This window comes from Onychostruthus taczanowskii, unplaced genomic scaffold (assembly GCF_017590055.1).
Source record: "Onychostruthus taczanowskii isolate IOZ18803 unplaced genomic scaffold, ASM1759005v1 scaffold22, whole genome shotgun sequence".
Lineage (NCBI taxonomy): Eukaryota > Metazoa > Chordata > Aves > Passeriformes > Passeridae > Onychostruthus > Onychostruthus taczanowskii.
In genome coordinates, this window is record NW_024499462.1 from 4,153,227 (window position 1) to 4,174,816 (window position 21,590).

Genomic DNA, 21,590 nt, shown 5'->3' on the forward strand with positions numbered 1-21,590 from the left:
GTGCTAATAGAATAATACAGCTTCACGTGGCTTGGTGCTCAACATACTCATAAAATATTTATTGTTTGGAAAAGGGAGGTGATTCTTCTGACACAGCTTTCCCCTTTATGGATCTCAAGGATGTGGGAGGAAAGCAAACCAAAGTGATGGCATTGTTTGTATGAAATCGTGTCCCATGTTGGGTCCCATGCTGCTTCCACTGTCAGTCTGCAGGGGCAAAGCAGCAGAAATGTGTAAATTCAGGAATTGAAGGCAAGATGGGGCACTGAACCCCATAAGCAATGCAGCTAAAGAGCCTGCCAGCATATGAGTTTGATGCAAAAGACACCAGGGATAAACATTTCATTTTAAAATAAAATTACATAAATTAGGCAGTCTTTGCCTAATATACGAAACAGTCTGACCTTCAGGAAGCCAGAGTCTGAGTTCCTCAGAATCAGACCTGCTCCCATGACTGCTGATGCATTTCTCCTGTGATTTCCAGTAGGCAAGTCTTCCATGCTAGAGCCCCTGAGGAACTGAGGGAGTCTGCCTTAGATAATGGACCTTTGCTCTGGGGGGAACTTTGTCCTGTAAGATGAATCTCTTTCTCCAAACTTTGATATGATAAGCATGACCAAATGTGCACTATGTAACTGTGAGTCTGGTCAAGAGCCCATTAAAAACATTTGGATGCAGAAGTGGATGTGTTTGCAGAGGCAGGGGATTCTATAGAAAAACCATTTGTTTTGTAATCACAAAAGACAAAAAAAAAACCTGTTGGGCAGGCAGAGGTGGTTCTTTTCTTTTGGAGTGTTGGAAAAAAAACACGATGTTAGCTAGGTTTTGCTGTGAAAATGTCCCTGTCACCATTGCAGATAAGCACAGGTTGAAAGGAGAAGCCAAGAACTCCTGCGTGCAGTTCCACAGGACAGCGCGGTGTGAGCTGGCGTGACTGCTGCAGCGGGAGCAGGCGGCTCTCAGCAGCAGGACAGATTTATGACAACTGTAGATGTGGGCAAGGACAGATTGCTGTAGCGTGGAAGGAGACAGCGAGCACTCCTGGGGAATGTGTGTGGACCTGTGACCTGATTAGTGAGCAGGCATGTCCGTGCCAGCCTGAGCCCTGCTGGCGCCGTGCCAGCCCCGCTCCCGAGCAGGCTGCCCTGCGCCCAGGTGCCGGAGAGCTGCGGGGCTTCCAGCTCCTGCTGACTGCTCTGTTTGTGTTTGTGCTCCCTGCCCTCTCTGCTGCTGTTGTACGACAGATGCCACAAACTTGCTGTCCTTATGTGCATGGCTCTGGTTGGAGGGGTGAGAGAGCAGGAGCTGGACTGTCTCTCCTCGGTGCCACTCACGCAAGCCAGGCCGGAGGGAGATGGACGGTGCTGCTCCTTTTCCATGCTTTTGTCCTTCACCAAGGCTCCTAAAGGCTGGGCACTGCATTCCTGGCTCTGCAGAAATGTTCCCTGAGCAACTGGCAGAGGTGGATGTGCAAGGAGAGCAGGTTTTCCATCACTGTGGGGATGCTTGCACACAATGAAGAAAAACGTGCTGTGGAAGCAGAAGCTCTCTCCGTCTGGAGAGGATGTTGTTCCTTCCACAACAAAAGAATCTATTCCTTGTCATCATTGGATCAGATGAGCTGGTGGCATGTCCAGGGTGATGAAATGCAGTGTGCTGCAAACATAATTATAAATCAGTTCGTGAGCAGTGTGGACACCTGCAGCTGCATTTTCCCCTCACGCTGGAGCTCAGCTGATGTCGTTGCCTACCTAGAAACTGTGTGATTTAGCCTAATGCAGAATTCCATCATGCCAGTTATGTTTCTGTTTAGTCAGGGAAAGGCATGAAACTGATTCTAACAGGATATTTCTGAAATGATTTGTTCTCTGCTTTCTCTCCACAGTGTGCTTTTACTGCCAGTATTCTAGAGGGACACTCACGGAAGAAAAATCAACAGGAATTAAACATTCACCTATAAAAGTGTGCGTGTGTTTGCTGCTTCCCCACATTATCCGCATGGTTTTTATGCAAAAAGAAAAAAAAAACCAAACAAAAAAAAATCCCAAAAAATTAATTTAGCATGAGCCAATTTACAGAGCATGGAAATTCACGTTCATTCACAGGATTGGAGGGTGCTCAGTTACCAATGCAGTGTATATACAAGATGCCATGCTGTTAACAGCTTCTCTCAAGCAGTTTGATGTCATCTCAAAAGAAATAAATTCCTGTGGCCAGAGAGGATGTGCGAAGACGAAATGGTTAAACCATGGAAAGACACTAAAAATACTAAAATCCACAACAGCTCGCCTTATTTTTCTTGGACCCAAACTGTCAGGGTATAAAACACTATTTGTTTCTTTTTTAAACATCAATAGTTTTGCTGTAAATAAATAACACTGTATAAATTCTAACAAAATAGAATAAGTGTTGATAAGGCACTGCCTTTTCGATCACAAACAGAATATTGCAAATGCATTGAGCAGGCTAGGTGTCTCAAATGGCTGCACCTACAGGGATATTCTGGGTGTATCTTCACAGATTCTTGTATATTAGCAATTATAATGTTTGTATATGCAAAATCGCTAGCTTGATTTTAAAAAAATCTTTAAAATCTGCTGCAAATTTAAATGATTCCCAAAATGAGGAATTCTGTAGTTCTGTGAAAATTTTTCTTCAGAGTACTAATATTTTGATGCATGTGTTTCACCTTATTTTGATTAAATCTTTTCCAGTTTTGCAAACACTATTCCGCAACATGAAAAATAAGATTTTATCTGTAAACACAAAGCCCTTCATCTAATATTTGTTGCTGTTGCCAATTTTTCAATGAAATGACCTAAGACCCATAACATATACAGTAGTTGCATTATGGGGAGGGGGGTGCTATCTGTTCTTGCTTTATAATGGGGGTAATGCTTGCAGCTTTAGAAGTGGGTTGGTGCTCTAAGGAGCACGAGTTTGGGATATTTTTAAATGAACTGAAGAGAAATTATTAGCTAATAGACTGGCAGCACGCTGTAAAATTATTACTGTATTGTGTACTGGCTATAAGATGTAGAATCTTTCAGTAAGCCAATCATCTGTAATCATCCTAGCAGTGTAATATTAGGTTGTTAAGGCTGCTGTGTTTTAAAGGGCATTTTTATTTGGTTTTTGGTGAAATACTTTTAATTTGTTGATTATATTCATATGGAAACAGCATTCATTGATAATAGCTCTAATTACATATGTATGAAAACAACAAACACTGGATGATCTAGTTGATTATTTAAGCATAAAATAAATTGTGTTAAAACTCTTGGATAACGTGTATTTGGCAGTGTTCTTGTACCCCACAGATACGAGGCTTCACAAGGCCAGCAGTTATCTGCCCCTGGCTTTCAGCTGCTTTTCCTCTCTGTTTCTTTTGTCTGATCCCGTCTTCATCTTCCCAGTGTGACTTGGCAGGCTCTCCCAGGTCGGGGCAGCAGGAGGAAAACACAGCAGCCAGCAGCACGTGCCCAGCAAGGCTAAGGAAAACCCACTCCCTGGGTTGGAGATGCCGGGAAAGGGCCTGTGCAGCAGGGCTACGTGCAGCCCTTTCTCCAACACGTGTGAGCTCTGCACCTCCTGTATATTCTTTTGCCCTGTCAAGAACCAGGAAAAGCACTACCAAAAGCAATTTTCTCCCCAGTGCCAGTCAGATCAATAACAGACCCACAGCCCATGAGGACATGAAAATGTGCATCCCCTGTGTATTGCATGCGCCTCCTGTATATTATGGGTGATGGAGCACTGTATAAAGAATGTGGCCAAAACAGAGGTTTCTAGGCAGCATCAGTACACACACTTCTCTGAACTGCAGGCTTCTGCTCAGGGGCACTAAATACAGTTTATTACTCAGGGACTGGTTTTACCTGGCTTTTACGGCAGCATGAAGATGAGGTACTTCACCCCAGCTCTGGCACCTGAGGAAGCACCTCTTCTACACATCCACCTCAGTCTGCTTGCTGTTACCTGGTGATCCCCACAGGACCTGTCCTCAGCTGGGTCAGTCAGCAAAACTCTCCTGACTGTGATGCACAGCACTTGCAGAATGTAACAGGTTGGTTTGTCAGTGTCTCTGAGTTATTAGGGCCACTGGCTTTTGAAGCAGTGATGGTAAATGAAGTTTTCATCATTTGAGCAGCCAGTGTGTGTTGCAGTGTACGTTTTACCTGGGTCAGGATACTGCTGGTACAGTGCTGGTGGTTCAGATCCTTATGCCAAGGTTTGGAGGACAAATGCCACTTACACCATGGGAGAACAAGTGCATCTTCCTGCAGTTCACAGTCTGACAGCAGTGATCATCCTGCCATCCAGCCTCGCCATCCAGACGCCTCCCTCCCTCCCCTCCAGCATCCAGACCAGCTGAATGAGAAAGAGCGTTTCCACGAAATGCTGTCAGATGTATATATATACAATATTATACCATGATTGTACAGCTGGAAGCAAAGGCCATGGTGACAACCAGCAGGAAGGCAGGAGCTGTACTGTAGAAGAGCTTCATTTCAATCTCTAACAGCATCCAAAAGGCAGAGTTTTGTTTGACTCATCTCTTCCTCTGCCTGGTTCCCTGTTAGTGCATGGTACAGTGTGGAAAGAAGCTGTGCCTGTAGCTGGTATGGCAGCTCTGGCAGGCAGGAGAGCTCTTTGTGCAGACAGAGAAGCGAGGCTGCCTGTGCAGGTAGCAGAGCTGTGTAGGTGAGTGTCACAGCCCTCCTGCCGCTGCTTTGTGCGGCAGCTCTCACCTGAGACAGCACAGGTGAGGAGCTGCCGGCTCAGCTCGGGGCTCCGAGGGTACTCCTGCAGCACAGCCCTGTCACAGGGGTGCCTGAGCAGGCTGGGACCACCCCAGCCTCTCCCGGGCCAGCGCTGCCCGTGCCCAGCAGCACAGGTCCCACTGCGGCAGGTGCCAGTCCCCAGCTGCGGCTGCACGGGCACGCCTGTGTCACAGTTTGCTCCCCCCTAAAGCACAAAGAGACAACAGAGAACAGGAACTCTCCAGCTAAATTCACAGAGTTTAAGATTTCATACTAAATGCTGCACAAACAGGATTTTCTGGGTGTTGGTTTTGTTTTGCACTGAGTGGTTCCAACAGTGGCTCAGGATATTTGGGAAAAAACAAGGTTGAAGTGTAAATGGTCATGTGAGAAGGAAAACAGAAATCTTGCCAGAACTAGCAAACGGCACAGATAGCTCTGGAGTGAGAGAGGACCCTACCTAAATGTGCACTTTTGTCTTTTTTTTTCCCATGTTTTCCTCAGTGAGAACATTTCCCTTAGAGGCAAAATTGTAAGTCATGGGACTCTGATTGCATCTATTAAAATAAACTTGATTGCTAAATACAGCGTTATTTTCATCCTTTGATATTTGATTTAGCACTAATTAATAATGCTGCAGAGTATCCTACTGTACTGTTTCCATTTCTGAAAGAATATCAATTACATTTTATTTGTGGCCAATAACAATTTTAATGTCAGAAATTCTAAGAGCTCCCGTAGTGTGGAGCCAACATTAGTGGGATAAGTGGCAGTCACTTGCAGGATTGCAGCACCCTGCTAATTAATGCTAATTTCCTGTGGGGTTGTTTAACACAGGCTTTTTCTGTAGCACATAGTGTGTAGGAAATCGAGGTGCTCTACTGGGGAGGCCACTGCAGCCTGGGATGTGAGGCACATGCTCCCAAAAAACCTCTCCGTGCCCTCTAGAAGAGGAGTTTATAACTGGGGCTTCTTTGAGCAGGACAAGTTGATAATATTTGGTGAAGCTCCATGAAGTCCATCAGTGGCAATTTCATCAAATTTTTGTACAAACTCAGCACAGGCAGCTTGGCCTGGAGGAGCTGTGCCAGCCCCGCAGGGTTGGAGGGGCAGCACGATGGCTTTGGGGCAGCCCTCCTGCCCCTGCCAGCCCTCTCCCTAGGGAGGGGTGCAATCCAGAGGGCTGGGACTTGCCTGGCTGAGGCTGGTGCAGGGATGCTGGGCAGGGTGTTGGCAAGGGTTGTTGTCCTAGCCATGCGCATGATGTATGAAAAAGCTGCTGCTGATCCATTGCATTCTTGGCCTTGGGGTCATGTGTGGGGAATGCAAATAGAATCCCTGTATTCAGGGCAGATCCTACGAAACAGGGGCTGGAGGAGAAGGAGGAGCTCCTGGCTCAGCTTGCCTCTAACCCCCAAGTGAGCAGGGGAGGGAAAAATGGTCTCCTAGTGCACAAGAAAATATTCTTGCTTGGCTGAAAGTACAGCAGTTTTCTGATTGAGATGGGGATCCTTTAGCCTCAGCCTGCCACAAAATGCTTGATGTAAAAAATAGTCCATTACTGGGAGAGGAAAAGGTTAGTGAAGGACAGAAAAACGAGCTGCTCAAGGAAAATCTATGTATGTGCCACATTTTTCATAACTGCTGATGCTAAAAACAGCATGTGAATTGTGCATGTCTTTATTTATTTGACCTAAGTTCTGGAGGATGGTGGACATTTATCATAAAAGTTTTGTTGGTACTTTTCCCACCATGCTAATGTTCAATTATTGAGAGCTCTTTGGGCTATAAAACAGCAAAGTACAGCAATCCCCTGTTCACCAACTTCCTTGGAAGGCTTCCAGGGGCTGGGTATCATTATGACATGGCCAGACCAACAGAACCAACCTAGTATGAACTCTGAAAAGAATTCCCTGGGGAGAACAGGGGCACAAAAGCAAAGCCCGAGAGCTGAAGATGCATTAGCTACTGGCTGACTACCACACAGCACATTTTCATAGTCAGATACTCTATCCTACTAAGAGACTTTCCTAATACAGCTTTCTGATTAAATAATTGCTGGTCAGAAAAGCAAAGCAGCATGACATTATTTTCATTTGAATTGCTTGTTAGAAAACATGTTTTAACTTGCATCAATAGATGCCTTAATTCACAATAGTAGTGATTTGGGTTTCTTCTGCTCATACAAGTATCTTTTAAATCAAGCTTTCTCCCCTTCTACAACCTCTCCACATATGCACTCCATTTCCCCCTTTCAATATTCCCATATGTACAGTTCATGTTCTTTTTAATGCTGCTTCAGTTTATTTTCCTAGCAGTATATTTCATTAATTGCATTTTCCTGCAACTTTGTCTTTCCATTCCCTCTTTCCCCCACTCCCCCATTTCAGTCAGGTACTCTGAGTACTATGCAGACTCTTTTTCCTTAGGTTAATGAGCTTCAGTTGGCCTTTTCAGTCTATAACTACAGAATATTTTAATGAAATTGTATTCTTATAGAAGGTCTTCAAGCCGATTAATGGACCTCTGGAATTACATTAAGGATTACATTAAATCTCTGAACATACCTCTTCTAACCCCTCACACCTAGAAATGTATTTTATACAATATTTCTACTGTCGATGTGAGTTTATGGAACACTGTTTCTAATTGCCCATTACCTTCTGTAACGATAGTTTCTGTGAATAAACCCCTGTTTTATTTTTTATTTCTTCTTCTTGATTGGTCTGCTCTCCTACTGTAACGGAGCTGGTGACATTTTCATGTTCTTTATTTCTACAAACACCTCTCCTTTCCCCCTTACAGTTCTGCATTTATTTTTCATGCAATAAAAAGATACTGAGGCAAGGAGGGTGGGGACCTTGTCCTGCAGGTGCTGAGGTGGTGGCAGGCTGGTTGTGGTGGCTTTTCCTGTGATGCCAAGCCCCTCGCTGCCTGCAGTGGGGACCAGGGCCAGTGGCACCTGACCAGCCCTGTAGGTGGGGCAACCTCTGCTGCACGTCTCTTCAAAAGGGGTTTTTGCTAATTTTGCTTATACCACATATTTATACTTTTTAATGGATTTGGTTAACATCCTACTGATGTGAAAAGAGTGTGATTTTTAATTTTTTGGGGGTGCTAATTAGGATAACATTTTCTCTCCCTGTTTAATCTATTAATTAGGAGCAGTTGGCTGTAATTGTAATTAAATATACAGGTGCTATTTTTTAAATGACTGAACTGCTGTTGCGACAAGAAGGATGCCATGTCAGATCTAAACATCCAGGGCCCTTGAGTTTTCCTCCCACTCCTCCACTGACTCAGTGTTTGTCACTGGGCAAGTAACTCAGCTTCCTACCTCCCTTTCTTGCCTTCCAGGGCTATTGTGTGAATTAATTAGATAATGTTTCAGCATGGCTTTGAACTAGAGAGAGCCACAGAAGTGCCAAGTTATAATTCACTGTTGCAAAAGTCAGCGTGCCGGCTGGGAGTGAGACCTCTGATGCCAGCTCAGCAGAGAGGCAGTGTCCAGGGCAAAGCTCCCCTCTTGCCTCGAGATCCCTCATCCCTGTAGCTGCTGTCTGCACCACTCCAGAACTGCTCTGCTGAAGGCAGCACCAGCAGCTGCCTGGTGTGATCCCAGGGATGCAGCCCCTGGCTGAGCCCAGCTGCTGGCTTGAGGATGTTGCCTGCACCTCCCTGTCTGTTTTCAGGCTAATTTTAGTGTCTGAAGGAGCAGAGGACATGTCCTCTGAAAAATTACAGTGCTCCAAATCAGCGAAACACTTAAGATTAACACTGATAGGTCTGAAGAGTGGCTTAAGGTTAAGCACGCCGTAGGGCTTGCTGGGTAGGATTAGCCTGGAGCAGATGCGAGTCCTGCTGATTCAGGCTTTCAAAATATTTAGGCCTTGATTCAGCAAGACACTCAAATGTGAGCAGCCCTGCTGAAAGCAGTGGAGATAACTGGCTGATCAAAGCTGGGCAGGATGGAGAAAAAGCACTGTGGTATAAACCTGCTAGTTTAGAAATTAGTTTGATTTGAGGAGCACATGTGCACGTGCACAGAGACAAACCAGCTTTCCAGCTGTGGCCTGTGCTGTGGAGGTTGTGCATGAAATAACATTTCCTCGTGACCCCATGGTGTCCAGCCAGCTTCCCAAACACCAGCAGACCCTTTTGAAAGCAATGCTGGTGAAATGCAACTGCCTGTCCTAAAGAGCGCTTGCTATATTTTGGATGCTATTTCAATCCCCCAAGGTTTTTATCCCACAGCCCATGCTGGTGGAAAGGCTCAGCCTGGGCACGGCTGCAGGGCAGAGGAGCTGGCAGCTGCCCAGGTGGTCAGGCTTGTGTGCCCCTGCAGAGCCAGGGGTTGCTGCAGGGCCATTTTAGGACACTGAAAAAGGTCTCAGGAGACCTCATGGACATCCTCAACTGCTCTGTGCATCTATGGCATCATCTCTTGAGGACAATGCTCTTATGTTTGGGAGAAATCCCACCCTAACCAAGCCCAGAGATGGGTAATCCAGCTGAGGGGCAGCAGCTGCCTGGGTGGTCATGAGGGTTGCTTGGTGTCTTTATTACATGTTAATGTCATCACCAGGGTCAATGTGGAGGTAATGTGGTGCAGGAGTGTTTCCACAGGGCTGGGAAGGGGATGCAGGACCTTTCCTAGCCCAAAAAGCCCTGAACTGATGCCTCCTGATGGGGCTGAGGAAGAGCTGTGGGTCTCTGCTGGTGCTGGACGGGGACTCCCACTTGCCCCCCTCTCCATTCTGATCCCTGTTTGGGGCAGCGTTGTGTGCCAGGGACAGACACACAGACAGAGATCAGAGGAAACAGTTTCCAAAGCTCAGAACTGGGAACAGCCCTTTTCTTGTGATTAAGAGACCAAAAATAAAACGACCTGCACTTACATTCCCAGGCAGGTGAAAAGAATAATTACTTTACAGAGATGGAATTCCTCCATATATTCTAGCCATTAAAAAGAGTAAAATTTGAAATTTACTATGGCACGGAACAAAAAGGTAATGCAGTTAGAGATAATGAAATCCTTACTTGCCACTAATGGAAGAATTACTGTTGTTAAAGACCCCTTCATAAATAATTGAGAAACCAATTATACAGTCTTGGGGACTAATTTATCCAGGAGCAATACAGACCATGTTTTGCCATAGAATGAGTGGCACAAATTCTCCACTATAGCTTGCTGCTAAGAAATAGCAAAAAGGAAAAAGAAAAAAAAATAAAGACACTAATGCACCTACTAATCAGGAAATACATTGTCAGTAATGAGGGATGAGTGTCCATATATCTGAATTCCAGGCAGTTTTGCTGATGTATGGAGGGCTGCATTAACAAGCCGGTTAGTTGGTGTGCTGTGAGGGGAGCAGGGCTGGCGGCCGGGGCTGTTCCCCCGACCCTCGGAGGATGGGGGTCCCTGCTCCCCCTGCTCCCGGGGCTGCCGGCTGCCCCGGGGAAGGGGCCTGGCCGGGCAGCGCCGCTTTGGTACGAAAATCCTGAAAAAACCCAAGCTTTTGGGCTGTTCGGGGGGTGTTCGGGGTAGCGAACGCGCGGGCTGCCCCGCACGGGTTTTGCGGTACAGCGAGGGGAGTCCCGCGGACGGGATGTTTGCCGCGGGGGTCCCGGTGTGCACATTCCTCCGGGCACATCCCGACATCGGGCTCGGTGTGGAAGGGACCTCCGGGCACATCCCGGGTACAGCATTCGGTGTGTAGGGAGCCCTCCTGGGGCATATCGCTCGGTCCCGGGTTCTGTCCGGGATCCCCTCTCCTGGCGTATTGCGATCCCGGGCTCAGAGTGTCCCGGATCCCCGCTCCCGGCACATCCCGGTGCGTCCCGGATCCCGGCACATCCCGGTCGGCAGCGGCGGCTCCTCGGGGGGCGGCAAAGCGGGCGGGATCGTGATCTCGCCGTTCCGGCTGGAGGAGCTGACGAACCGCCTGGCCTCGCTGCAGCAGGAGAACAAGGTGCTGAAGATCGAGCTGGAGACCTACAAGCTCAAGTGCAAGGCGCTGCAGGAGGAGAACCGCGACCTGCGCAAGGCCAGCGTCACCATCGTGAGTGCGGGCGGCGCCGCGCCGGGCCCGGCGGGCGGGGAGCGGGGGTGTCCCCGCCGCGGGGTGTCCGCGCAGGGCCTCCCGGCTCGCCGGGACGAGTCACCTCGGGCGGGCCCGGCTGTCAGCGCGGCCCGGCCGCGGGGGACGCGCGCAGGTGGGGTCACCCCGCGCCCTTCGCGCCCCCTCCGGCACCGGGAGGGCTCCGGCAGCGGAACCGGCGAGGAGCCGAGGCGGTTCTGCCGCCCGGACCCGCGTGGCCGCCCGGCTCCCCGCGGGGAGCGGCCCCGCCGGCCCGCCCTGCCCGGTGTCCGAGCGGCGGCGGCTCGGGGAGGGGCCGGCAAGGGGAAGGGCGATGCTCTCCGCTCCCCTGAAGTTTCTCAAAGTAGAGATTTCCTTGGAGTTTAAGTAATCTGCGGAGATTACGGATTATCTCTCCAGCCGTCACCTCTTCAGCCGCTGTGCAGAAGCGGCGAGCTGCAGGAATAGCGTCTTGCTCATGAGGAAGTGTCTGATTTGTTTGTAATGTTTTGTTAACTGTTGTAGTTCAAGTTATTTGAAAACTCATTTAAATAAGACTCTTAAAAATAGTGCGAGTAGAGCAGCACTCTGTCCCGGCAAGAGCTCAGCTCCTGGTTTATGAGCACTGTGAGGATAACTTGGAGTTTAACACCATTTTATGTGATGCTGTTAGGCAGGGATCCTCAGAAAAGTGCATATCAAAATACTACAAAAGTATTGTTCTGTTCTCTATGAGGTTGGGAGTTGTTAGGAGTTTAAATTCGGGGAATGTTTGCTAATTCAGCGTCTAAAGAGATTGTTTAGGTGCTCTAATGGTCATGGCCTGCATGCAGAGTAGGTAACTTGCCAAAGACCTGTTAAAGGTAACTCTGATACTAAAGGTAACTCTGATATCACACCTGTCCTTGCCAGAGCAGGTGGAGATGTTTTAGGAGAGACCAATCCCACCTGTGTGTGTGTGCACTCTCATCTCATCTGATTTTTCACAGGGGATACGTCGCTCTGAGCATAATGTCTGTTTTATTGATACTCAGCTTTTCCATTGTCAATACATCTAGCCAAGAAATGGAGCTCGCCTAGGCATACCTCTCATCTGCTCCTAGTAGTAAGCATTCAGTGTCTAGCAGGATGTGGGCCGGAAGAGTGCATGAAATACAATACAGAAGTAATTTATTCAAGGATGATAAATATAGTGCTAGTCGGGGAAATGTGTGCTTTGTTAATACTTTACGAGAAGAGAATGTGCCTTAATTAGGTAGCGGCGGAGTGCCTTCTAATGTTGAAAGGGGCTAAGGCGCCTTGTCAGTCAGACATTTTCTCTCTGCCTGTTAGAAAGGCACAGCATCTTTCTGAACCCCTGGTAGGTGTATTGTTTGTAAACAACTTGGAAAAAATGCTTGTGTGCATTACAGTTCTGGCAGTGTCTCTAGGGACTGATCATCTTACATTTTCATCAGATTTTAATTCATTAAAAGGAGGTATTTTCCTTAAATCTGAAACTCTGCCTGGTTTTGACATCTTGGATAAAGAGAGGAGAGGTGTTAGACTTTAATGGCAACCTGTAGGCTGTCTGGAAAACCGACATCTTTAGCTGATACTGTGGCTTTGGTATGCTAAACTGTATGCACAACTGAGTGAACCACTTCGAATTCAGCAAGCACTGAAAAAATGAATGCAAAACATAACTTATTTTCAGGCCAGCGAGACCTTGTGCTGTGGTTTACATAGTCCATAATGTAAACACATTTGCAGTCAGAATACTTTGTTGTGAGGCTCTAGTGTGCAGGTCACTGGAGATGAGCTTTATTGGAATGTTGAAATATGTGTCATTCGCATGTAAACGTCAGAGGAATAGAAAATTTTCTGATTGTCTCCGCTGTGATTCTAAACCTTTGTCAATTTGCTCCTCCACCCTCCAGCTCCTCGCAGTGTTGCTGTGCTGACAGACGGGCGCTTTGTATGTTTCCTGTTGCGGGCATTGTAATGACACAAATCAGCTTTGATTTTTATCAAGTGTTGAGGACAAGCTGTGAAGCACAAATGGACCTGACAGGTAGCCAAAATAGCAGGTGAATGACTAAACCTGTGTGCCATAGGTGAAGGTGACTCCTTGAATCGCACTGCTCTTCATCTGCAAACCTTTCACTGATCCTGTTTGAGCTTTTTTGTGCAAGGCCACAGAGGCTCTTTGCTTTCTGCAGCTCCCACCATTGTCTCTAATGATTCTGAAAATTTTCCCTTTAAAGTTTGCCAATTAAAAGGTGATGGTCTTCCTCCTACCTCTTTTGTCCATGCTGGTGTAAGTGTTAATATGACATCTCTTTGTGCTTGCAGTATTGTTGGTGTCAGCGTGGATATAGTCAGTTTAGGAATTACCTAAATTTCTTGCCATATAGGATCTTATTAGTTCTATTTGTAGTTCACCTTTGTGTGAAAATAAAGTGTTAATTAAGCGTAGGAGACCTACATTAAGTAGTTGCACTTAGAAAACTGACTGAGAAAGGTGTTGGCTTGGCAGGCTTGTGTGCTCACTAACTTCATATGTGCTCTCATCTAAAACATGTGAAAACAAATGCTGCTTTCAAGCTGAAATTGGTGAAGCCAGCTTGGACTAAGCGTACGCCCAAAAATATGTGTGAGCTGTACTCCTTCCAGTAGCCTGAAATGCAAATGAAGTTATGCTGCTGTTCATGTGCAAGACTGTGAAAGTAAGTAAATACATGTGATAACTTTATCTCACCTGCTATTATTGGTAACAAACGGTGAGAGAGGGAGAAAGCTGGGGATATTTCAAGTGTTCTCTGGCAGTGCAAGAGCATTACATCAGAAGGTGCAGTTTCAGATCAGATATTAGCAAGAAATGACTAAGATCACTCGAGCCATTTACAGAGGGTTCATTTATATGTATTTAGCAATCTCAATTGTATGATCTCATGGTGTATTTCTGCAAGGTCTTTTTTAGGAAATGGAACGGCTGGTGCCTAGGTTGGGAAAAAACAGGCGCCTGAAGATCTGAGATGCTGTGTGTTTGAGATGAGAAGCAGTGAGTTTTGGTTATAGTGCTGAAGTGGATTTCCTGTGTGAATTTCCTTAGTTTTTTGGTGAAAAAGGTCTGCCAAGGAGATGTCATATTTAATAGGTTGAGCCTGGGACAGCACAACTTCTCTAGTTAAACAGGAGTACCTTCAAACCTGGGTGGTGGGGTGACTGCTTTTCAAAAGAATGAATTGCTGCATGTAACAAAAGCTGAAATACTTCAGTTGTGTGTAGGTATGTCTTGGTCAGGAAGTTTCTTTTGAAGTTGGTAGAATTTGGATTCTTAGCTCCTTTTATTCTACTCTTCAGTATTTAATGTAACCAAGCCATCTTATTTCAGTGAAAGTCATGTAACATTTAGCTGATACTGAAAGCATTTTGGTTTTCTTTGTTATTGTTTTGAACTGACAGACCTCATACGAAGGGAATGCTTCTAAGAACAAGAGGAGTTTTAGTCTCTGGCTGCTACATACTTTCTCTAGGATGTTAGATTTGGTAATTTTATCTCCTGTAAATTTACCTACTACACTAAGACATTTTCTGTGGAGTTAGAGAATTAAAATATAGTAAGCCTTACTCTGTTACTTAGTTCTTTAATTGAGGTGAAGAGTATTTGAGAAGCATTAATTTAAAAATGTTCCCGCTCCAAAATGCCTGATGTAGCAGTTTTAATGCATTCTAACATTTTACAAGAACATCTCTCTTCAATTTTCCCCGATTTTGCTTTGTAGGGATGAGAATTATCCTAGAAATCCCGATTTGTGGTGCTGTGTGGATCCCCAACAGGATCATCAATTCAGATGAGCCAGTCTGATCCAAAGTGCTGATGGCATATGCTGGCTTTGTGAGCTTGCCATGAGTTATCACTGTCTGGTGGTGCCTGCGTGCAGCACTTGCTGCCAGGGAACACTGGGACACGGGACTGCTGCGTGTTGTGAGTGGCAGTATTTTACTGTGAGACCTCTGCTACCCTTGTTTCTGTAGCTAAACCTGCCTCTGCACCTCGGCTCCCAGCTTAACTCCTCTCATTCCTGGAGTGCTAGCAGAGGGCAGTTGCATTTCCTGGCTTTTTGGCCTCCTCTGCCATTCTGCAGAGCTGTGTGAACAGCCTCCCACCTGTTGAGAGGAACAACAGAAAAAAAAGCCTTACTCAGCTCCTATTTCCTCACCCCCTACTTAAGTCCTGAACAAAGTTGTTGCTTTCAGTAACAGCCATCTCCTGAAAGCAAACAGGCTTTCTTACCAGAAAAATCTTGTGTGCTATTGTGACCTCTTAGAGTTTTCCCAACCAGATTTGGATGCTGGAAATAATTACAATTTTGCATTTTTTTTCTCAATGAAATGTGCAGAGGGATCTGTGTGTGTGCATGAGATCTGCTGTTGTGGGTCTTCATGGAAAATGTCAGCCTAGACAGATAGTTTGGGGAAGTGAATGGGTGTGCTGCATTGTCAAAAATCTCCTGCAAAAATGCTTTTTTCTTTTCTGGAGTTTGTACCAGAATTTCAAGGCAGAACACCTGTTCCAGTACAGAATATGTCTATTAATAGTAGAAGAAAAAGGGCACGATAGTCTATCTGAACTGAAATAGGAACCTTTAAAAGGTGCTGATAAGGGCATGAAATCAATTAGTAGCAGAGAGAAGTAAAAAGCAAACCAATAAAGCAAAAATATTTTTACAAAACGTATCTGTGAATCTGTTATTTACTCTTGATTTTAAAGTAGGTCTTGCTTGTATGAAAAATGGTCTCAGTTCTGTGATGTCTTTTGTAGGTGTAAGAAACCTGCTTGGGGCTTTTGTATCCTGCTGTGTCATTTATCATTCCAGCTTGTAGCTGGACTGAGCTGAAAGTAGCTCAAAAACTGATTTCAGAATTGCTTTGCTTACCTGCTTTTTAGAGTAGAGACAGCACCGTTGCTAAGATTAGCAAATTCACACACTGAAAGTCCATCCAAAATTTTTCAGGCACGTTTTTTCCAAGAGCAGGCATGTAGGAAATGACTGTCTGGTATTTCACTTTTACATTCACTTCTGATTCTCAAGAAGTTTCTGTTGAACTTCTACAAATGTCTGTAAAGGAAAAAGGAAGTTTAGTAATGCCCTTTGGTGTTATCTGCCTTGGCCCTTGGGGTAGCATGGTCAGAGCACTGCTGCTTTTGCTGCATGGCTGGTGAGTGAGTAGTAGGAAGGTGTAATAGCATCTGCTTCCACTGGCATATCCAATTCCCAGACAAAAACATCATCCATGTGCTATTAACAGAATGTCACTGGGGTGTGTTGTAGGCCTTCCTGAATGCTGTTTAGAATACAAACAAAAACCACAGAAAAAGTCAATGTTTCTGAACTTAATTCAGATATTAATCAACAGGAATGCTTGTACTTTAAAGGAGTTTAAGGCTTCAGAGGTTTACTTAATCATCTGCTTTAATTTTTGTCACGTGCTTTTGTGAGTTTTTTCCACACTGAACCTTGTAACTAACCTTGAAATGTGTCTTTGAGAAGGGTATCCAGTTTTAATTTGAAGACTCTTGAAGAATCACTGTGCTTGGAAAGGCTTTGGTGTCCTGCCTCCTGTTCTTCCCATCAGTTGCATCAAGGCTGAGCTGTTGGTTCCTGCTGTGCTTTTTGGCTGGGTTAATGAGTATTCTGAATCCTCTGCTTTCTCCTCATGAAGATACAGGCTGTAACAGGCAACTTTAGTTTACATTGACAAACTAAACTAAGCTCTCAGGCTCTGAGATGCTGGAAATCCGAAGTGTTGAATTGTATACGATGCCCTGGTCTAGTCTAAACATCATTTCCCGCTTCAAATCAGCACAAATGTTTCTGATAGCTTAATTTGGAACTTTACTTATGGTTTTTTGGTTTTTTTTCATCAAGTGTGGTCAGTTGTCTTTAATGAGCTTGCTGCTGTGTGTTTTGGCTATTTTGGCAGAAATAGAGTTGCACACCTGTGCCCTGTTCAGGTCTGATTTGTACTGCTGGGTTGTCCAGTAGCAATTGATTTAGAGCAGAGAATTAATGAATTGTGCAGGGAATATTTTAAACAACATCCTGCTTAGTACATGTTGGTGAAATGGAATTTCCCACTGATGAATATTTTTGAGGCCAGCAAGCCACTTTGGAAATCCTGATGTATGCTTTATTTTATAGCCATTTTAAAATAATGTTTGGCATGTATTACTAAATCAAAAACTCATATGGGTGTCTTACACACACCCTACACCTTTGTGGTTATCTTTATTACAAATAGTCCTTGGCTGAAAGATGGATATTTGCTTATCTGCCACAACTTGTTCTCTATAAAACCAGGCTGAATGGCCTGTTTAATGTTTCTGTCCTTTATACTGTAAATTAATTTGTTTGCAGTATTGCCATTGGGTTGATACTAAACTGTGATAACCACCTAGTTTTGCTTGCCTTTAAATATTATACAACAATTATACTTTTTTATCAGTTACTTTATGTGATGTTCCCATATTTAATAATGGTGGAATGTCTTCAGTCAGTAGGCATACTGGTATATTGCTCTGAATTACTTTGGGGATGAAAGTGAAATAAGAACTGAAATTGTAGAGTATGTTTGGGAATTTTTAATAAGGCAAAGTTCTTGGTATTTCTGTGGGCTTGCTATTCTGCATAGAAAGTAATTTTACTTCTTAATGAACTTTCTCGTTGTGGTTGTATCATGAATTCTGTGTTAGAACTGGTTTCTAATCAGCTTTTATTTTAAGAATGCTCTTTATTGTCAGGTTTGAACATTTAGTGAGACTAAGGGCCATTCTTTCTTGGTGTATCTCCAGTGACTTAAAAGCATTTTGAAAGAGAGGTTGCTTTGGTTTTTACTGCATTTTACACCTGGTTTGCTTTCAGTTGAATTAAAAAACAGGTTTGTTTTCAGTTAAAGAAAAAAATAGTCGTATGTGCTCCTGCTGTATATCTGCCACACATTTTTAACCTTCTTTTTAGTCTCTTGCCCAAATGACTGTTGAGTTTTGCATTATTCACATCAGCTGATTTAGTAATGAGTATTGAGATTTTTAGAGCTTCTAGTGCTGTTGCTGATCCTAGTATTAGAAAGCTAGTATAGACAAGATTTTAGAATACTTTTCAAATCCTGGAAGTTCTGTATTTCATTTTAGTTGTGGTTTTGACTTTAATGGAGTTTGAATTTTAACACTAATTTCAAAGGATGAAGGAAAATTATTTCACTTCATTAAACTCTTTCTTTTTCCAGAGTGGGTACGTGGTCGTCTGTGGTTTTCTTGCACTTGTTAATTCTGTTTACTTGTTCCCATTGCTAGTTTCCTCTTGCTGCTGATACTGACTTTAATGTTGAAGCTGTTGTTTTCCAAGTCGTTGGTTTTAAGTGTTGGTATATATGGGGTGTATTTTCAGCTACAGACTCTTAGTGCCAAAGCTCCTTGTAGTAATTGAGCAAATAATAGTGATCTGTGATGAGCAAGCTTATGCATCTGCTGGAGACTTCACAAAGGTTTTCTTCCCACTGCCCCTCATAAAATGCTTGGGTGGGATCCCAGGTGGGGACTGGAAGCGTTGGAAGCCTTTGAAATGGTGACTCTCTGGCAGCTGCAAACAAGACAATCGGGCAGCTGGGCTTGTGGGGTGCTGCAGGACAGTGGAATGCCAGTGTCTCACAAACAGACCTTGAAATGTGATTGAAATGAAGAAATGAGACAGTGCTGTCCTTCACAGGAATGAAAATTGTCAGCAGTAGACATCTGATGTATCTCTGCATGGCCTTGTAAAAACAGTGAGAGAAACAGTTACTTTGCTGCTCTTTTTTGGGCAAGGGGGTAGGAGGAAGTTGCTGAATTTAGCAGGAGAGCAAGAGGTGAATCCTTTCAGTCTTCCTCTTAAAGAAAAAAAGCCCCCATAAAATGAAGTAGGAGAATAGGGACAAAAATGTACAAATTGAATTATGCACAGGGTTTGGGATTCAAACAGAATGAATGGAAAAGAGACAAAGCCATGCTCTAGAAGAGAGGCAAAAAATACAGTATAAAGCAAGCTCCCCTGGATGTGTAACAGGAAATATTCTTGTGATGTCTTGCTTCCAACGCAGCAGCCTGGGGATGGCCAGAAGGGAACATCTCAAGTTCCTGTTCTCCAGTCAGGTCCTTCTGTCTGACTGAAGATGTGTCTTGACCTTTAATTAGGTAGTCTGTTAGTGTCCCATTTCAATGTATGGGATGGAGAACAAAGTGAAAATGACAGGCAAGACAGTTGAGGTGAAGTATTCCACAGTAAAAATGTATCTTAAGTGGGGAACTCAGAATTACAGATGTGTGGGTTTCACATCTCTTTCTGTGGGGTGCAAGGGTTACTTGATAAAAGCTGAAGCAGTTTTTAAAGAAATATTGAAGCAGTTTCTAATCCTGGCACTTGAGTTGTAATTATTTCAATTATTCAGTTAAAATACAGGCATTGTAGGCTAATTGGTGTCTATGGGGACGATCCTTTCAGCTCCTGAGAGTCCTTTATCCCTTCATGCATTCCCTTGCAGCAGTTTTTTTCCTGGAAAAGTAGGTATTTCCTCAGCTCAGCTGATAGTCTAACTGATGGAAAAACTTTTCAGATAAGGCTTCTATTCCTCTCTCAACTCTGAATTTTGCTTAGTTTGAAATTCCTAATATTACACGCAGTCTGGTCTTATTTTGGGGAGGCCTTAGTGAGGTGGATGAGCATCTTTTCAGCCCTGCTGTAGATGGAAACAGCCTAGCAGTATCCAGCTGGCTGTAGAGTTTCCTCAAATGCTTTAATTCTTTAAACTGCCTAAAATGTGATGTTTCTGCTTATTACTGTAAAGCTAGGGCCTTTTTAGTTCCCTTGGTGGTGGTGGTGCTAATCATACTTAAAACTCCTACCACATATATAAATAATTCCCACAATGATATGCTTCGGTCCTGAGTGAAAGTATAAATGTTTCTTATCAAGTCAGACATGATAAAACCCAGCAATGTTTGGCATGGCACAATACAAAGTTATGCTTTTTTCTGTGACTTACAGTTTAATTTCTACTTTGACCAGGTGGTGAGATTTCCACTTTGTTTTGCTTCATTTTCAAATAAACAGCAAAAGCCACTATTATGAAATTTGCAAAATGTAGTGTTTTAACCACCACTTTTGCAAGAGCTTTAAAGGGTATGTGTTTCTCACATCTGTTAAAAATGAACAGTAGACATTTTGTCGTGCCTCGTGTTGCCAGGAATTATTAACTAGGCAAAACCTCTGCTCTCACAGGCCATGAAATCCTGGTTGGGTCTAGAAGAGGGACACTCCAAAATTCAGTTTCACAGAGTAAATTTAACCTGAAATCTAGATATGCAGAAAATCCCTTTTCTCTGAATATTGATACTTGTAACTGGATTGTCCTTGCTCTGTGAGTGGGAAGGTGGGTAGGCATTTCCTAAAACTGTCTCTGTGTCAGACCTACTTCTCCAGTTCTGGATGGGAGGAATATTCAAGGATGACTGCATTCCCCCACATCCTGCATATCTCTGTTTGTAGGGGCCAGAGACAGAGAATACAAAGGCCAAGGATGTATTTTTTCATATTCCTCATAATATTTTCATACCCTACACATTGATAAACTTGTGTCTTGCCTCGAAAGCCTGGAAAGAGATTGCTCTTTGGAATACTGTGATAGGTACTGTAAGATATCCAAACTGTAGAGAAGGAAGAAAACCCAAAAAAACTACTCGTTGATTCCTAGGAGAGGTAAGCAGAAATGTTTCTTTTTCTGTAATGGAGCTGAAGCTAATGTGCCTTAACAGTGGGTTGGACAGTGTTGTGTTTGCTTTGTGAATATGTTGGTTTGGTTTAGGAAAAGGTATGATTATAATTAATAACAAGTTTCATCTCCAGGTCTTGTTAATCACTGTGGAAGTGTTTCTCTGGAAAGTCAGTTTTTGTAAGAGGAAACTGGGGAGATTTTAACCCTCTTAAGAGGTTTGTGTTGAGTGGCTAAGGACACCTTGCTACTGTGGGGAAAAACATTGCCGTCCTTAATGATTACCTGAGCTGTATTTGAATTTGTCACATAAAACAAACAAACAAAATCCCAACAGCAGTCCCATTTCCTGCCTCTCCAACAGCAAATAAAAAGGGCTTAAGAGTTTTAAAGACAATTAAGAAATTACATGGTGAGCATCTACAGTTTGAAAGCCCCCATAAATGGATCTTTATCTGGTGGTCTTTATCCCTAGTTTTAAAAAACTTAAAGGAGAACATGCTGATTGATGTAGATATACCAGAGGTTATACGCACTTGAAAGAAGGATCTACAAGTGCTGAAAGCCATTTTTACCTAGAAGGGAAGGATGATGAATAGACAGGCACTTGGTGCTCAGGTCCCAGTTGAAGTGAGACAACGTGCAGTGTTCTGCCTGGGAGCAGGGACAGTCGCTGCTAGTACCTGTGGTATGCAGGTGGCACTCCATGGCACATGCCATGCAGCTGGAAAAAACTGGGTATAACAGAATTACACTTCATCTCTCATTATGTACTCTGATGAATAAAAACATGTTTTTTATCTTTACATGCTTGCAGTGAGTTACCTGGACTACATGAAGTGAAGTAGGATTTTTGTGGAGGTTATTTGGGGGGGGTGGAGTGCCTGTTAAATCTCTGTTCACTGCTTTCACTTGTGCTCTTTTGCCTTTGAGTAGAGAAACAGTTGTGGCTGCAGAG

At 44.1% G+C, this 21,590-nt stretch overlaps 2 protein-coding genes across 7 annotated transcripts in view; both read left to right on the forward strand.

Annotated features, from left to right (window-relative positions):
- ANK3 (ankyrin 3) overlaps window positions 1–3,280 on the forward strand; it is a 287,480-nt gene extending 284,200 nt beyond the window's left edge. For all 6 annotated transcript variants that reach the window (XM_041404780.1, XM_041404784.1, XM_041404782.1 and 3 more), the window contains one exon: window positions 1,886–3,280. The gene's annotated coding sequence lies outside the window, so the exon portion shown is untranslated. The remainder of the gene's footprint in view (window positions 1–1,885) is intronic.
- Window positions 3,281–10,175: 6,895 nt separating this feature from the next.
- Window positions 10,176–21,590, forward strand: part of CCDC6 (coiled-coil domain containing 6) — a 49,069-nt gene continuing 37,654 nt past the window's right edge. Inside the window, exons 1-2 of the mRNA XM_041405112.1 lie at window positions 10,176–10,253; window positions 10,484–10,825. Of these exons, the coding sequence (XP_041261046.1) occupies window positions 10,176–10,253; window positions 10,484–10,825 (420 nt within the window). The remainder of the gene's footprint in view (window positions 10,254–10,483; window positions 10,826–21,590) is intronic.